General features: G+C 33.8%; 7 protein-coding genes and 1 pseudogene across 7 annotated transcripts; all 8 read left to right on the forward strand.

The window, feature by feature from the left end:
* The first annotated feature begins 134 nt into the window (after positions 1–134).
* LOC130798167 (auxin-responsive protein SAUR64-like) lies at positions 135–2,844 on the forward strand. Its single transcript, XM_057661055.1, has one exon. It carries the CDS (start codon positions 2,094–2,096, stop codon positions 2,499–2,501), a length of 408 nt encoding a protein of 135 aa, XP_057517038.1. The 5' UTR covers positions 135–2,093; the 3' UTR covers positions 2,502–2,844.
* A 514-nt stretch (positions 2,845–3,358) lies between these two features.
* LOC130798137 (auxin-responsive protein SAUR64-like) lies at positions 3,359–4,111 on the forward strand. The gene has a single exon (XM_057661019.1). It carries the CDS (start codon positions 3,547–3,549, stop codon positions 3,952–3,954), a length of 408 nt encoding a protein of 135 aa, XP_057517002.1. The 5' UTR covers positions 3,359–3,546; the 3' UTR covers positions 3,955–4,111.
* A 1,369-nt stretch (positions 4,112–5,480) lies between these two features.
* On the forward strand, positions 5,481–6,370 carry LOC130798121 (auxin-responsive protein SAUR64-like). The gene has a single exon (XM_057661001.1). The coding sequence runs from the start codon at positions 5,571–5,573 to the stop codon at positions 5,976–5,978; it is 408 nt and encodes a 135-aa protein (XP_057516984.1). The 5' UTR covers positions 5,481–5,570; the 3' UTR covers positions 5,979–6,370.
* Positions 6,371–7,284: 914 nt separating this feature from the next.
* On the forward strand, positions 7,285–8,147 carry LOC130798147 (auxin-responsive protein SAUR65-like). The gene has a single exon (XM_057661032.1). The coding sequence runs from the start codon at positions 7,481–7,483 to the stop codon at positions 7,886–7,888; it is 408 nt and encodes a 135-aa protein (XP_057517015.1). The 5' UTR covers positions 7,285–7,480; the 3' UTR covers positions 7,889–8,147.
* Positions 8,148–8,191: 44 nt separating this feature from the next.
* On the forward strand, positions 8,192–9,420 carry LOC130798175 (auxin-responsive protein SAUR64-like). Its single transcript, XM_057661066.1, has one exon. It carries the CDS (start codon positions 8,569–8,571, stop codon positions 8,974–8,976), a length of 408 nt encoding a protein of 135 aa, XP_057517049.1. The 5' UTR covers positions 8,192–8,568; the 3' UTR covers positions 8,977–9,420.
* A 130-nt stretch (positions 9,421–9,550) lies between these two features.
* Positions 9,551–10,088, forward strand: LOC130798100 (auxin-responsive protein SAUR64-like; annotated as a pseudogene).
* Positions 10,089–12,861: 2,773 nt separating this feature from the next.
* LOC130798192 (auxin-responsive protein SAUR64-like) lies at positions 12,862–13,676 on the forward strand. The gene has a single exon (XM_057661084.1). The coding sequence runs from the start codon at positions 13,171–13,173 to the stop codon at positions 13,576–13,578; it is 408 nt and encodes a 135-aa protein (XP_057517067.1). The 5' UTR covers positions 12,862–13,170; the 3' UTR covers positions 13,579–13,676.
* A 1,556-nt stretch (positions 13,677–15,232) lies between these two features.
* Positions 15,233–16,310, forward strand: LOC130798082 (auxin-responsive protein SAUR66-like). Its single transcript, XM_057660948.1, has one exon. The coding sequence runs from the start codon at positions 15,261–15,263 to the stop codon at positions 15,810–15,812; it is 552 nt and encodes a 183-aa protein (XP_057516931.1). The 5' UTR covers positions 15,233–15,260; the 3' UTR covers positions 15,813–16,310.
* The last annotated feature ends 995 nt before the right edge of the window (positions 16,311–17,305 follow it).

The following is a 17,305-nucleotide window of genomic DNA, read 5'->3' on the forward strand; positions in this document are numbered from 1 at the left end:
TTAGACCTGAACTTTTCATATAATAACAGCTAGAAATGGCTCGCTCAAATGACATTCTATACCTGCATGACTAAATTTCTATCAACCTTTGTAGCTACTGCTATGAACTGATTAATTTGATTCAAAACAGTAAAATGGAAACAAAATAACAAAATGACAAAAGTGAAATTATATTATAAAATGGATGAACAAAGAAAGATTACAACCCTAAAAATGGTAAAAGAAAGATAAATCAAGCACTTCGAGAAGTTTGAGGTCTCCTAAAATGAGTATAAACTCACCACCAATTACTTAACAATTCTCATGATCATAATGACCCTCTAATTCCCCTTATTAATAACAAAACTACCACTTAGAACTAACTTATTTCCCAAGTTACCACTAATATATTAATTACCTAAATTACCCCTTCGTAAACTAATTACTCCAAATATCAGATCATTGCAGCTACCACAGTTTTCTAGCATTGTTTCATGCAATCAATTTTAATATTCATACGAGTCAATTATTTCAACTACAAGTGATCAATTTTTGTTTCATGCAATCAGGCGCAAACTATTGGGGTTGTAGTTTGGATACTCCCGTCATCCCAAGATATATTCCACCTTTTATATGTTGTAAATGTGACTTTAATTTTATTAATCAAACATATAAAATAAAGTTACATAAACTTAGTAGGTTACAAAATATATGGCAAGTTCAAACCTTTGCTTTACATACACCAAATGTGAACTTCATCATCGGGAACACCATATATCGAACATAGTAACAAGAAGATTTTGTATGTGAACTTGATATTAATTCTAGGTGTGATGCTCTTTACTAAAACATCATTTCCTAATCATTTCCTCCCTACTACGGTGCTTGGGAATATAAATCGAAAATATGTTATGAGATACAAAGAATTACACTAAATTCCTAGTGCAAGGAATTTAGAACGACATGAGAAAACTTAAGTGGAAGAAGAAACGGAAATTTACAATCGAGGATTGCAAGTTCTCTATGTAAGGTACTAGAGAAGAAAAGAAAAAACAGAAATTGCATGTATATTCCATGTACATCTCATGTAAGAAATAGCTTACACATGCCTTCTATATTTGTAGAAAAGCATACCATTCATGAAGTAATATGTCACTTCATGAACCGCAACATCGATTCACGAATCAATGTCGATATTAAATCAATTCATCCCAATAATTTAGTTAATATAACCATATTAACCGTAGGTAGTTATTGCATAACTAACAAAATCGAATAAAACGAACATTGCAAAATCAACGCGAGCGTTGCGGGCCGCGACAAAAATCGCGAGCCGCAACCTGTGCTTATACCAAAACAGAAACTTTTTGCAATCTTAGGATATTTCCAATTAATTATCAATTTAATTAATTTATTTGATTTAATTAATTATAATTTCCGATGACCATTATACGCACTAAATGACAACATTATATTCATACGAGTCAATTAGTTTAATAAAATAAGAACATGCTTTTGTTTCATGCAATCGTACACTTGATATAATCAGAGACTTCAAATTATATATTGCATTAGAAATTTAAAACCGCAAATCTCCATTCTTACTCTATTTAACCCATTGTCCTTGGTCCTATGCTGTTGTAGTGAAACAACAAATAAATCATAATTTCTAAAAAAAGTTTTATTTCCACATTCTATGTTGATTAAAAAGTCTCAATCTAATTGATCCACTATGGTCGATGCAGAATTCCTCAGATATGAAATCTTCTAGTTGGGTACTTGGTGGTTAACACATGACTTGTATTTATTATCAAACCAGTTATCCAGTTTGGCCTACGAGTTTTGATATCTGTGAAAATGGTTGCCTGATATTAACTCACACCAGACATGACAGCCTGAATACCCACATGGCTTTGCTTCCAAAGACTTTAATCAAGGCAGTCAACATCGACGTAATATGTCCTCAGCTTGAAGCTATATAACTTGCTCATTTCTTCATTATCAACCAACCACTTCCAAACTCCTTATTATAATTATTCAATCTAAGTCTCACCTCCTAAAAGCAAAAAGAAAACTTTATTTTCTCAATCAGAAAACTCACCTTCAAATAAATTATGATTAGTACAAAGAAACTCATTAAAATGGCGAGGAAGTGGCAAAAACTAGCAGCTGTGAGCAGGAGAAAAATTTCCTGGTCAAAAACAGTTGCTGAAAAAGGTCACTTTATAGTTTACACAAGTGATAAAAGACAGTTTATGATCCCTTTGGCATACCTCAACAGTGAAAATTTCACGGAGTTGCTTAGAATGGCAGAAGAAGAGTTTGGAGTAACAGCTGCAGGGCCTATTATGGTCCCTTGTGATTCACGTTTTATGGAGTATTCAATTTTTATGATTCAGAGACATGTAGCTGAGGAACTGCAGAAGGCAGTGATCATGTCCTTAGCTATTTGCGGCTATTCAGCATCGTCAAATGACATTCAAGAGCAGAATAATCAGCAAATGTTAATTTGTAGTTATTAGAAACGTAGCATAGCTGTTTTGTAAATATTAGATAATACTTTTTGTTGTATAAAACAATTTTTACCAAGAGAAAGTAAATAAAATTTCCGGCAGAAATTCAGATCAAAAAGTTCTTGTTATTTTAAGATTATGCCTGTTTTTTTGTCCCTTCAACATAGGAACAAACAACTATTCAGTATTGAAACTCGACCTTAGCTTGTTTCATATATCTTAAAATGGTAAACAAAATGACAGTGTATAGCCTACATGACTAAATTTCAGTACAATGTCAATTTCTGTACCACAGTTTTTTACTGGAAAGCAATACGGTGGATGTTCATCAGTCTAAAATAGATCAGATGAACGTACATATTACATCTCATGTTTTCTTTAACCTATTAAATAAACGAGGCTTCTTTCGGGACAATTACATGACATAAGTTCTATCTCATGCAGCAATTTCATTAGTTTGGATTAATGCTTCGATATTATTTTATATATTGAAGAAAATACACAAATCACTAGAAGTAAAAATCAAAACCGTTCATGGTAGTAAATCTTAAGACTAACCAAAAGGAAAAAGAAACATGTTTTAAGAAAACAGTTTATTTCTATAATTTCTGTCAGATAGCATGTCTACATCCAACTTGATCTGTCATCGTCCTTGTGGATTTTCCATGTATAAGCACATCATCCCTTGTAGGGCACTTATGTAATTGTTATAGTTATGGTCTATATATATATATATATATATATATACCATGCTGAATATTAAATATGTGGTTGTCAAAAGAATTGGATGAATTATAAAGCAACACAAGTTGTCAAGTTTGGCCTACAAATTCTAACATTTGTGAAAATAGTCACCTGATTGAAACGTATATCAGACAAGGCCACCTGAAATCCCACATGATCGGTCCTCAGCTTTTTGCTATAAAACTTGCTCATTTTTCCATTCTCAACCAAGCAGTTCCAACTTCCTCAACATAACATTTCAATCTAAGTCTCACCTTCAAAAAAGCAAAAAGAAAAGTTTACATTCTCATTTAGAGATCACTCCTACAAAATGGTCAGTACTAAAAAGCTCATTAAAATGGCGAGAAAGTGGCAAAAACTAGCAGCTGCAAGCAGAAGAAGAATTTCATGGTCAAGAACAATTGCTGCAAAGGGTCACTTTGTAGTTTACACAAGTGATAAAAGACGGTTTATGATTCCTTTGGCTTACCTCAAAAGTGAGATTTTCACGGAGCTCTTTCGAATGGCAGCGGATGAGTTTGGTGTCACAGCTTCAGGGCCAATTATACTTCCTTGTGATTCAACTTTCATGGAGTACGCAATCTCCATGATCCAAAGACATGTAGCTGAGGATTTAGAGACGGCACTGATCATGTCCCTTACCACCTGCAGATATTTTGCATTGTCAAATAACCTTCGAGAACAAAATAATCAACAATTGTTAATATGTAGCTTTTAGAAACTTTCCTAGGTCTTGTATAGATTATAAATAGTATACTTCTTGTGAAATGCCGGAAGAATTTCAAATAAAAAGATCTTGTTCCTTTAACATTACGCCTGTGTTTTTGATTTAACGTTACATCTATGTTTTGGTCCCTTCATGGTGCATGGTACAAACTATAAACTATTGGAGAAAAGGAAAAAAAATGGCACTCATAGTTTATTGTCAAAATTTAAGGAAAATAGATGTCATACAGGTTAAGAAAAGTGTCTCCAATGTTGTTTGTTTATGTTTGCACATCAACATAGGCAGGTAATACGCTTCTCAAATAGTGCAGATCACAAATTTACAAGATGTTTGACAAATTCTCGCAAGCTTGCGGTTAAGCCTTGTAGTATTGTATCCGACCTGACCGAGACCTGATTGACTCAACCTAAATTGATCAGTTGACAAATTTTTACCAGCAATACCTATAACCTACTCAGAACAGACTATATTAAACTAAGCTTCTAACTACAAATTCTGTTATGTTTTCATTATTTTAAAGTGCAGCGTGCAGCTTTGCAGAAATTGAATTTCCTTTAATTCAGTTAGCTCAGTCAGTTCAGCCAGTAGCTACTGTAATGCAACAGATCACACAACTTTGTATAAAACCATTCCCATTACAGCTACATTAGATGGACATATGATGGCAGGAAGTGATTATGATTATTATTATTATTATTATTATTATTATTATTATTATTATTATTATTATTATTATTACTATTATTATTATTATTATTATGATTTGAATCAAACAAGAACGTATCTTTGACGAAAAAATCATATTTTTTTGTGAGAAAAAATTGGAGACTTAAAATTGTATATTACACAAAAAAATATAGAACCTTAATTCTCCATCTTTACTTTTTTAATAAGTCATCAAAGCAAAGTTTTATTTCCACATTATAAGACATAAGTTAAATAACAAGTCGAAATCCAATTGATCCACCATGGTCCTTGCGGATCACCTCAGAAATAAACTTATCATGTTACTTGGATATATTATGCTGAATCCTAATTGTGTGGTTACTGCAAGACTTGTATTAATTATCAAGCAACAAGTTATCCAGTTTGCCTACAAGTTCTGATATCTGTGAAAATGGTTACCTGATATTAACTTACACCTGACAAGGCCACCTGAATACTCACATTTATCTGATAAATTAGCTCAATGACTTGACTTCTTGCTTTCCTATTTCCATGTAAATACAAACTTTAATTAAATGCAGATGCTTGTCCTCTTAACTGCATCAGAAAACAGCAAAATAATGCAGATTAGATGTAAAACTATAACCATTCAACTTACAATAAAATAATCAAACTAAGTGGCTAAGAAAAGGCTTGTTTTAATTCTTATGAGACATATTTGGACCACTTGTTTTTGTAGCATCTAAAGGAAAAAAGAACCTTGCCATGTGGGTTTGCTTCCAAATATTGAGAACAAGACATGAGTAATGAATGATATGTCTTTCAGTTTGAAGCTATAAAACTTGCCCAATTTTCCAACTCTTCCAAACCAAAAACTTATAACTTCTACATTGAATCAAAAAACTCTCTTAATCTCTCATTGCACTCTAAAAACACACAACATGATCAGCACAAACAAGCTTATTAAGATGGCAAGAAAGTGGCAAAAGTTGGCAGCCGCGAGTAAGAAAAGGATTTCTTGGCCAAGATCAGTGGCTAATGAGGGTCACTTTGTTGTCTACACTACTGATGGAAGACGGTTCATGATTCCATTGGCTTATCTGAAGAGTGAAGTTTTCATAGAGTTGTTTAGAATAGCAGAAGAAGAATATGGAGTTACAAGTTCGGGGCCAATTACCTTGCCTTGTGATTCAAAATTCATGGAGTATGTGATTTCGGTGGTTCAAAGATGTGCACCTCAGGAATTGGAACAGGCACTGATGATGTCGTTAACCAGCTGCAGACACTCAGCACTGTTACAAGAACATCAAGAACAAAGTAGTTCACATTTACTTATCTGTAGTTTCTAGAATAAATTTTGATTCTTTTTAGTATACAACATGTACATGGTTTACATCTTTCCCTGGAAAGTTAATGATAATATAGGAAAGAGATTCAAATTCAAGAGTCTTTCATTCTATAAACACACATTTCCCGTTAGATATATTTATTTTGTTACTTTTAAATGTGAAGTTGCATAGAATAGTTTGTTATCAAGAGTCCATTGAAAAAAACCTTTAGTGCACATTTCACCCATATGAACGATGCAAATTCACTACACAAAGCAACAATTACATTTTTCACAATTAAGAGACTATCATTTTGTTAATAGGATCAACTTTAAACACTTCTAAATTTGGTAATACGATCAGGTGATCACCCATCGTTCATCGTCTCATCCATAAACTCATTATCTCTCTATCTCATCGACCGACTTCCATCAACTTGTAGTTTTTTTTTTTGTCTTTTTATCCTTTCAGTACAACATTAATAAAGCGGAAGGTGCAGAAAACTAACGAGGACATAATGAGTAAAATTCAACTATCATATAGAACCCTACACAGAGAAAGACAACCATAAACTTTAGGCCTAACTATCTGGCCATACCAATATGAGGTGTTCAGTTGGTGTATAAATTTGTATGTACAAAAATTGCATGTATTAAGATCCGGCTTGGGCCATCCGTGTCTCATTGCTGCCGGAAGTCTGAAACTGTTAAAGATGGAAGACACCCAGGAATCAATTTTCTGTACAATGAAGAGCAAATTATCTACCATTTTATCAGTATTCCAATTAAGAATAAATTATCTAACATTTTAGGTGAGATTATGTACAGAATCACAAGACAACGTAATAGGCTCTGAAGCTGCTACTCCTTGTCTGAATGTTAAGGGTCTGACACGGATACTTGAGTTAAAGTAAAGAGTGCGAGATTTATTCCCATTTGGAAACCATTTTTAACAGATATTAGATATTGTAGACCAACATGTTGCTTGATAATTGATGCAAGCTTCATGAGAGCCACATAATAGAGATTATTATAACAGTTCAGTGGGATTTCTTTGTCTTGGATTCATTATAGAATTTCATCTAATGTCCATATCATATAGTGTCAAGTTTTCACTTCCTGCATTCATGTCACCAACTGAATAAATGCAGATGTCTGAGGTTGCCAATTTCCTCAAAGAACACTGCAACCCCATTCAACTTACAATACAATATTCTAATCCAGTGGCTAAAACAAGCTTCGAATAATGATCAGGAGACATATTTGGACAGAAGGTTTTGGGATCATCCAAAGCAAAAAAACATGGCCGCATGGTTTTGCTTATAATAAATGAGAAGAAGGAAGTCACCGACGAAGTAATATTTCTTCAGCTTAAAGCTATAAAACTCGGCCATTCATTCATCTAATTTCTCCATTCTCAACCAACAACTTCTAAATTCTTCATCATCACAGTTCAATCAAATTCTCACATTCCAGAAAGTAAAAAGAAAACTTGATTTTCACAATCAGAAAACACAGCACAAAATGATTAATACAAAGAAGCTCATTAAAATGGCGCGAAAGTGGCAAAAACTAGCAGCTGCGAGCAGGAAAAGAATTTCCTGGTCAAGAACAGTTGCTGAAAAGGGTCACTTTGTAGTTTACACAAGTGATAAAAGACGATTTATGATTCCTTTAACATACATAAGAAGTGAGATTTTCACGGAGCTCTTTAGAATGGCAGAGGAAGAGTTCGGAGTAGCAGCTTCAGGACCAATTGTACTTCCTTGTGATTCAAGTTTCATGGAGTACGCAATATCCATGATCCAGAGACATGTATCCGAGGATCTGGAAAAAGCACTGATCATGTCTATGAACACCTGTAGATATTCAGTATTGTCAAATGACCGTAAAGAACACATTAATCAGCAAATGTTTATCTGTAGCTTTTAGAAACTTTCCTAGGTCTTTTGTAGATAATAGAGAGTACTTCATTTGTAGTATAAAACAATTTTTTACCAAAGAAAGTTAATACAAATTCCTGCAGAAGTTCAGATCAAAAAGTGTTGTTATTTTAACATTATGCCTGTGTTTTTGTCCCTTCATGGTGTATGGTATAAGCTACCTGAGAAAAGGGCAGAAAAAGAGCTCATTTTGTTGTCATATGTAAAGGAAAATGGATGTCATTGGTGAACAGATTAAAAATTAGTACAGCACAGCACAGATAACTTACAATCAACATTGATTCTTCTCGTAAATTGGTACTTGGATGTATTATGCTGAATCCTAAATTTGTGGTTGCCATAAGACTTGTATCGATTATCAAGCAACAAGTTGTCAAGTTTGGCCTACAAGCTAAATTTTAATACTAGGGAATGGTTCTCTGATATAAACTAATACTAGACAAGGCCACCTGAATACCCACATGGTTTTTCTTCCAAAGACTTGAATCAAGGCAGTCAACATCGACGTGATATGTCCTCAGCTTGAAGCTATAAATCTTGCTCATCTTTCCATTCTCATTCTCAACCAAGCACTTCTTAATTCCTCATCATCACAGTTCAATCCAAGTCCTAAATTCCAAAAAACAAAACAGAAAACTTAACTTATTAAATCAGACAACAACCCACAAAATGATCAGTACAAATAAGCTGATTAAAATGGCAAGGAAGTGGCAAAAACTAGCAGCTGCGAGCAGAAGAAGAATTGCCTGGTCAAAAACAGTTGCTGAAAAGGGACACTTTATAGTTTACACAAGTGATAAAAGACAGTTTATGATCCCTTTGGCATACCTCAATAGTGAAATTTTCACAGAGTTGCTTAGAATGGCAGAAGAAGAGTTTGGAGTAGCAGCTGCAGGGCCTATTACACTGCCTTGTGATTCACGTTTTATGGAGTATGCAATGTCTATGATTCAAAGACACGTAACCGAGGAATTGCAGAAAGCACTGATCATGTCCTTAGCTACGTGCAGTTATTCAGCATTCTCAAATGACCTTCAACAACAAAATTCTCAGCAAATGTTAATCAGTAGCTTTTAGAAACTAACCTAGGTGTTTTGTAGACCTACAATTTCTCAATTAACTTTAAATAAAATTAATCCTTAGAAAATTCTTTTTCGCCCACAATTATAAAAGACAAAGACTTTTCAAAAAAAAAAATAAAATTCATGGATTATAATATAGAGAATTAAGAAAAAATCAATGATAACCCTTGACCTGTTGGGTAAAAATCGATCATCCCAATAAACCGTTAAAACAGATGTACTTAATTTTGTTGATCAACATGATCACAAGATGGTTAATCACAAGCTGCACTCACAGAAATGGTTACCTGATATATTATAGTGAATAAAGTAACATCCATCTTTTATTATGCTGAATTCTAATTTATGTGGTTGCCATAAAAACTTGAATCAATTATCAATTAACAAGTTGTCAAGTTTGGCCTACAAGTTTTGATATCTATGAAAATGATAATTTGATATAACTTACACCAGACAAGGCCACCTTAATACCAACATGGTGTTGCTCCCAAAGACATTAATCAAGGTGATCCATCAATGTGATATCTATAAAACTTGCTCAATTCCCCATTATCAACCAAGCATTTCTAAATTCCTCATCAATACAGTTCAATAAAAGTCTCATCTTACGAAAATAAAAAAAGAAATATTATTTTCTTGATCAGAATACACACCACAAAATGATCAGTACAAAGAAATATTATTTTCTTGATCAGAATACACACCACAAAATGATCAGTACAAAGAAGCTAATCAAAATAGCGAGGAAGTGGCAAAAATTAGCAGCTGAGAGCAGGAGAAGAATTTCCTGGTCAAGAGCAGTTGCTGAAAATAGTTTACACAAGTGATAAAAGACGGTTTATGATCCCTTTAGCATACCTCAAAAGTGAAATTTTCATGGAGTTGCTTCGAATGGCAGAAGAAGAGTTTGGAGTATCAGTTGCAGGGCCAATTATGCTGCCTTGTGATTCACGTTTTATGGAGTATGCGATGTCTATGAATCAAAGACACGCAGCCTATGAATTGCAGAAGGCACTGATCATGTCCTTAGATACATGCTGCTATTCAGCATTGTCAAATGACCTTGAAGAACAAAACAATCAGCAAATGTTAATCTGTAGCTTTTAGAAACTTTCGTAAGTCTTTTGTAGATCATTTAGGTAGTAATTCATTTTGTTGTATAGAATAACTTTTAACAACAGAAAGTTAATGAAAATTCCGCAGAAGTTCAGATTAAAAAGGTCTGATTATTTAACACTATGGATGTGTTTTTGTCCCTTCGAGGTGCATGTTATAAACTACCTACAACATTCCATTTCTCCAATGCCATAAAATTGTATAAAGTAATGAATTAGACAGCAAAGAACATCACAGCACTGCTAATCAACAACACACAAGGGATGTCATGCACATATGCATATATGCAACATCCATGTACTGAATATTAAACAGTCATTAAACAGAGAAATGAATTTAAATCGAAATAAAATCAAACAATAACTTAGCAGATCGACAGGTATAAGTTTATAGGATAAATTTATAGAATGATACTTACTATTAACACCAACACCCAACAGGAACACAATCATAATTAAAACCTAGGCAGCTACCGTTGACTAAAGATATTTTTATAAAAAAGTGTCTTCAATGGTGTTCGTTAGCAGATTGACAGGTAATAAGTTTCTCAGATTAGTGCTAAATCGCAAATTCACAACATGGTTACAAATTCTCACAAGTTGGTGGTTAAAGCTGTTAATTTTGATCTGATTAGACCAAGACTTGATCGCCTTGACCATGTTTTTCTGCAACTTTGTAAATATTTGGTCTCCTACTTCCAAGTCAATGTTTTCCCGTTACGAACTACTATATCTCCATCTCTTTATCTTTCTCGAGCAGGGGGACTCCTTTGGCTGCTCTCTCCTTTATGGGTATGAGTTGCCGTCGATATTCTCTCCCCAGACCCTGTTCATAATTTTTCTATGAGCGGGATACGTTAGGTAGGATGATGATGATGAACTACTATATCTCCGTCAATTAAATGACATTGGTCATTTTCCACAACTAACACTAAAAAAAAACTCTTTTTTGGCCCATTTCAAGAAAAGCTAAATTTCAATTTTTAACAAGAATATACACTTGACCAGTTGGTTCGAACTCGATCATTTAATCCACTGTTTAAACAGATCTACTTTAGTGTGTTGATCCCTATGATACAAAATAGTCAATCACAAGCTGCACTCACAGAATCAGGTGGCTGGATCTATAAATCAAAACAAAGAAAGAAAATGAATGATTAAAAAAGGTACTTTTTCGAATTTGCAAAGCAAAAAAGTCTTACATTTTCCATCAGCAATTCAACCCTATCAGAAAACCACATAATTCTTTACTTCAAAGAATATATCAGTAGTCTGCGACGTTGATTTATTTAATCCATCAAATAAGATTAAACCCCATGAACCTGTAAATTATACTCCAGTTTGGAGTTAATTTTCAAGTATATACAGATTGTCAATGACGAAGCAGAAATAAAAGAACATTAACAAAATTGCAAAACAGTTAGGTTTGATTAGCTTCTTTTTGAACTATCTATATCTTTCTAATCAAAATGATACTTTACATCTATGTTGTATACTTAGTGACAAAACTGTCCTCTAAAAACAATATACGGGCAATTTTGAATGATTTGTTCTAGTTCTAGATGTTCATGTGTATAAAAAGGAAGTGTATGTGTAACTAATTAAATATATAAACAATGCCTTCACCAATCCCCCTGCCATTCTTCTGTCAATCATTGAGATTGCGTACTTCATGAAACTCGAATCACAAGGTAGCATAATAGGCCTAGAACTCGCAACTCCAAACTCTTCCTCAGCTTAACAGCTCAATCAAAATCTCACTTTTGAAATAAGACAACGTAATCCTAAACAGTCTCTTGTCATTTGAGTAGACAACAAAGTGACCCTCATTAGCCAGTGGTCTCGGCCAAGAGATATGGGAATCAAAGATGTTTTTTTTTTTGAAATGAATTAAGAAATTAGTTCTAGTTTTTGGATGAAGATTTTGGGGAATTGGAAGTAACAATGAAGAAGGTTTGTAGCTTCAAGATGTAGACACAAGGCAATTAATAAGTGACTATCTTGTTCTAATTTTTTAGAAGCAAGCCCACGCGGCTAAATGTGTAGTTGCTTTAGAAAAACCCAGAACATGTAGCCCAAATTTGTCTCATATATAATCTTGTCTTGTATCTCTATCCCAGCAAGCTGCCCAGAAAAATGCACGTAACATTAGACTTTTGGAAATTAGGAACACACTAATAAGTGTATTGAAACTCGACCTTAGCTTGTTTCATATAATATCTAGAAATGGCAAACAAAATGACAGTGTATAGCCTACATGACTGAATTTCAGTACAATGTCAATTTCTGTACCAAAGTTTTCTACTGGAAAGCAATCCGGTGGACTGTTCATCAGTCTAAGATAGATCAGATGAAAGTACATATTACAACTCATGTTTTCCTTACCAAATTATATTTTTTCTTCATGCAACCGATTTCATTAATTAGGATTAATGCCTCAATATTATTTAATGTTATGAAGAAATCATAAATAGCACTGCAGGTAAAAGTTACAATCGTTTCATAGTAGTGGATCTGAAGGAAAAACCAAAAGCAAAAAGAAATATATTTTTAGAAAACAATTTTTTTTTCTTTTTTTTTTTCCTGTCAGATAGGATGTCTACATCCAACTTGATCTGTCGACATCCTTGTGGATCTTCTCATATATAAACACAGAATCCCTTGTAGGGTACTTTGGTACTGGTTAAAGTTATGGTCTAAAACAAATATATATCCCCACTATACCATGTTGAATCCTGATTTTGTGGTTGTCATGAGACTTATATTAATTATCAAGAAACAAGTTATCAAGTTCGGCCTACAAATTCTAACATTTGTGAAAATGGTTACCAGATGGAAAAGTACTGCAGACAAGGCCACCTGAATACCCACATGATTTTGCTTCCAAATTGAGTCGAATCAAGGCAGTCAGCAACGTGATCTGTCCTCAGCATTAAGCTATAAAACTTGCTCATTTCTCCATTCTCAAACAACCAAGCAGTTCCAGTTCCTCATCATAACAATTCAATCTAAGTCTCACTTCCAAAAAAGAAGAAAGAAAACTTTACATTATTAATTAGAAAACACACTACAAAATGATCAGTACAAAGAAGCTTATCAAAATGGCGAGGAAGTGGCAAAAACTAGCAGCTGCGAGCAGGAGAAAAATTTCCTGGTCAACAACAGTTGCTGAAAAGGGTCACTTTATAGTTTACACAAGTGATAAAAGACGGTTTATGATCCCTTTAGCATACCTCAAGAGTGAAATTTTCACAGAGTTGCTTAGAATAGCAGAAGAAGAGTTTGGAGTAGCAGCTGTGGGACCTATTACACTGCCTTGTGATTCACATTTTATGGAGTACGCAATTTCTATGATCCAGAGACATGTAGCTGAGGATTTGGAAAAGGCATTAATCATGTCCTTGACCACCTGCATGTATTCAGCATCGTTAAATGACTTTCAAGAACAAAATAATGAGCAGATGTTAATCTGTAGCTGTTAGAAACGTATTATAGCTGTTTTGTATATATTAGATAATACTTTGTAGTACAATTTTACTGATAGAAAGTAATGAAGGTTCTTGAGAAAGTTCAAATCAAACATTCTTATCATTTTAGTCATATGCTGTTCCGTTATCTTATCATTTTAGAAATATCTCAACAAAGAAGCGTATTAAAATGGCAAGGAAGTGGCAAAAAGTAGCAGCGGCAAGCCGCCAAGTAGGAAAATGATTTCCTGGTCAAAACTAGTAGCTGATACGGTCTCGTTATTGTTTACAAGTGATTAAAAAAGGTTTATGATTCCATTAACATACCTCAAGAGTCAAGATTAAGATTTTCATCGAGCTCTTTCAGATGACAGAAGAACAGTTCGGAGTAACAACTTCACGGCGAATTCTGCTTCCTTGTGATTCAAGTTTCTTGGAGTGTGCAACCTCCATGATACAAAGACAAGTAGATGAGGACTTAGTGAAGGCTTCGATCATGTCCTTAGCCTCCTGTAGGAATACATCATTGTTGTATGACTATCAATATCAAACCACTCAACAATTGTCTCCTAAATCTTTTGTACATAATATGTAGCATTACAATTATACCAAGATAAAGTTGATGGAAATATATACAGAAATTTAGTTTAAAGGCCTTTCCCTTTCCACAATACTCCTTTGTCTTCCAATACTTTAATAATGCAAAATTGAAAAACTCATCAAACAATACTGGAAAAAACACAAACAGAAAAGATAATTCTAATGGAACTACTAAAGGTAAATTATATAACAATTGAATCCGTCCAATTGAATTTTCTCTTCAAAGTACAGCTAACGGCATACAAGCATGTCTTTGTTCATTATATGAGAATCTTATACACAACATATATCCTTCAAGTGAAAAAGTTGATGAACAGCTATAAATAGGTCACTAATCCTCTAATGATATAATATGGGAAAAGAAAATAACTAGAAAATTCGACGCTACTGATTAATGTTGTTTTACCCACGATGTTGCAGCAACAGCCTTGATTGCATACACCATGGCTATCCTTATGTAGTTATATGGAAGTTAAAGCATGGTTCACTGTTCAGCTAGTGGCTACGCAACAGCAAGATCTTGCATAAGACAGTCTCCTATCACCTTGTAAAATTGGGGCAAATATGTATTAAATGAGGATTCATGCCTCCCACTATATTAGTGAGACAGTATCACCCAAAAGTCACTTCTATACAGGTAAAACAAATAATAAGAAGCTACTAGCAAGAACAAACTGTATAACTTTGGGGTAAATCTTATAAAGAAATTATTCATTTATACTAATAACATAATCAGTACAAATATTAAATACCATATGCTACAGAATATCTCCATGATTGTCAGATTAAACATAATATCATAGAATTACTCTCTTACAGCAGTACAAAGTACAGGAAAATAAACAGCCATAAAAAAATGATAATTGATGATAAATCCAATCCAATAATTTACAAAAAAAATAAAATAAATAAAGCTTGCAGTGCAACTACTCAACTTAACACAATAATTTAAATGAATGGCCAACAACTGGCTCATATTAATTATCACCAAACATATTAGGGCTACATGTTTTAAGATAACCAAGAGATGACAAACCTATAGCCACATGATTTGTTTTCCACCGAAATAAGAACAATGCCAGACAACATGAATTGATATGTCTCGAAGTGCAAGCTATAAAACTCTTATCATTTCCCTATTCTCAAACTCATCCCAACCAAGAGCTTCTACATTTCTTGTTTACTTCATATATTTACTCAGTTTTTCAAAAATTTCTTTCTCTTCCCTCATAAAATTACACAAAATGATCTGCACAAAGAAGCTTATTAAGCTCGCAAGAAAATGGAGAAGGATAGCAGCTGCCAGCAGAAAGAGGATCTCTTGGCCACGACCAGTGGCTAACGAGGGTCACTTTGTTGTCTACACAGTAGATGGAAGACGATTTATGATTCCTTTGGCTTGTCTCAAGAGCGAGATATTCATCGAGCTCCTCCAAATAGCTGAGGAAGAGTTTGGAGTAGCAAGTTCAGGGCCAATTATGCTACCTTGTGATTCAAATTTCATGGAGTACGCACTCGCTATGATACGAAGAGGTGTAGCTGTAGAATTGGAGAAAGCACTAATCATGTCCTTAGCTACCTGCAGATACTCATCATTGTCACGAGAACATCAACAACAAACTGAATCACACTTCATTTGTAGTTACTAGAGAAGAAATTCACTGTCTTCTCTGTTGTACAAACAATATAGTAAAATTTTGCCAAGAAAATTAATGACAGTTAGGATAGAAGTTCTGATTAAACAATTATTGCCATTTTAGTAGTTTCTCTTTTGCGCTTCATATTAACTGCACAAGATCTATAACAAAATCGCACCACTTTTAGGACGCTTCAACATACGTTCCAATCAAATTATAAAAGTTCAAAGATCCAAATGAAAAGGAATAATAAGGATGCTTTCAATTCCCAAAAATCAAGGGTTTTGGAATGCATGAAGTGCTAAATGAGATGATATATTCCCTGTTTTTTTTCCCTTGGTTAAATGAAGTGTCATATAATCAGAAGATAAAATTGATTCAGTTCATTCATGGTGATGGGCAAGATAAAAATAAACTTGAGTTCAATTTCAATTTCAATTCACGGGATTGAATTCGGCCAACCTGAAAGGAGAAATTCTATAAACTAAAGAGTCTTTGATTTACTGAACTCACCCGTCATATCTCACATGCTTGAGCTTCATATATATATATTAAACCCTGCATGCAACAAAACAACCATATATATAAGGTATAAATTAGTAAATAAATAAGTGAGGCTACTGATGAAAGTGTTGAAAATAAGCACATATGTAAGCTATTAAATTTTGGCCAACTCTACATCTTATTTTTTTCGAGCTAACCTCAGACAATGAGAATGGGCCACGATTTCCACAAACCATATGAGAAACCTCAGACAACGAGAATAGGCCATCAGAATAAGCTCATTACTGAAGGATGTTCAGAACTCAACTTCAGAGACTGAGTTTCAGTTCAATACAAGTTATAACTTCAGAATCATATAAGAACCTTTAAATAATCAGCTAAGGCTGCAGACTATCGAATTATCAGGGGATAAATTTATTACGTACAACAAATATTACTGGTACACAACAACCAATAAGGTATTGAATAAGGCAAACTGTTAGTACTGAGTAATTTGGTATGTCTGGGTTTTACACAATTAATTGTAGTATTTACGGTTCAATATTTACTTTTGATTTTAACAATGCCCTCACCCCTTCATGGCATCCTTCAATACTTAATGATATGATGCAGTAGCTGTACCTATATTCTAAGACACCAGATGTCCTATTTGATCTCTATTATGTTAGATATAGAAATTCGTTTTGGTCAAATCAAAACGTCATTTTACTGTATTTGGGTTAGATATTAGATAAAAGTTTTCAACTTATCCAAAACAAAGCAATATCCTCTTGGGATTAGGTTAAAATCTAATTTAGTGGATAACAAAAAACTTGTATCATCAATTATTGAAAGACTCAATGTCCTACATGTTAACTGTGAATGCCAGTTGGAAAAGAAAGCCATACATACCCACTTGAAATACCACATGGTTTTGCTTCCAAACAATCTAAACATAGTAGGCCAAATCAAACAACTATGTCATTAAGCTTGGACCTGTAAAAGTTGATCATTTCCCCAAA

Source organism: Amaranthus tricolor, chromosome 1 (assembly GCF_026212465.1).
Source record: "Amaranthus tricolor cultivar Red isolate AtriRed21 chromosome 1, ASM2621246v1, whole genome shotgun sequence".
In the NCBI taxonomy this organism is placed as follows: Eukaryota; Viridiplantae; Streptophyta; class Magnoliopsida; order Caryophyllales; family Amaranthaceae; genus Amaranthus; species Amaranthus tricolor.

Bases quoted from the DNA above. Each gene is read 5' to 3' on its own strand.
- LOC130798192 (XM_057661084.1), top strand. From the start codon at position 13,171: ATGATCAGTACAAAGAAGCTTATCAAAATGGCGAGGAAGTGGCAAAAA.
- LOC130798175 (XM_057661066.1), top strand. From the start codon at position 8,569: ATGATCAGTACAAATAAGCTGATTAAAATGGCAAGGAAGTGGCAAAAA.
- LOC130798082 (XM_057660948.1), top strand. From the start codon at position 15,261: ATGTCTCGAAGTGCAAGCTATAAAACTCTTATCATTTCCCTATTCTCA.
- LOC130798167 (XM_057661055.1), top strand. From the start codon at position 2,094: ATGATTAGTACAAAGAAACTCATTAAAATGGCGAGGAAGTGGCAAAAA.
- LOC130798121 (XM_057661001.1), top strand. From the start codon at position 5,571: ATGATCAGCACAAACAAGCTTATTAAGATGGCAAGAAAGTGGCAAAAG.
- LOC130798137 (XM_057661019.1), top strand. From the start codon at position 3,547: ATGGTCAGTACTAAAAAGCTCATTAAAATGGCGAGAAAGTGGCAAAAA.
- LOC130798147 (XM_057661032.1), top strand. From the start codon at position 7,481: ATGATTAATACAAAGAAGCTCATTAAAATGGCGCGAAAGTGGCAAAAA.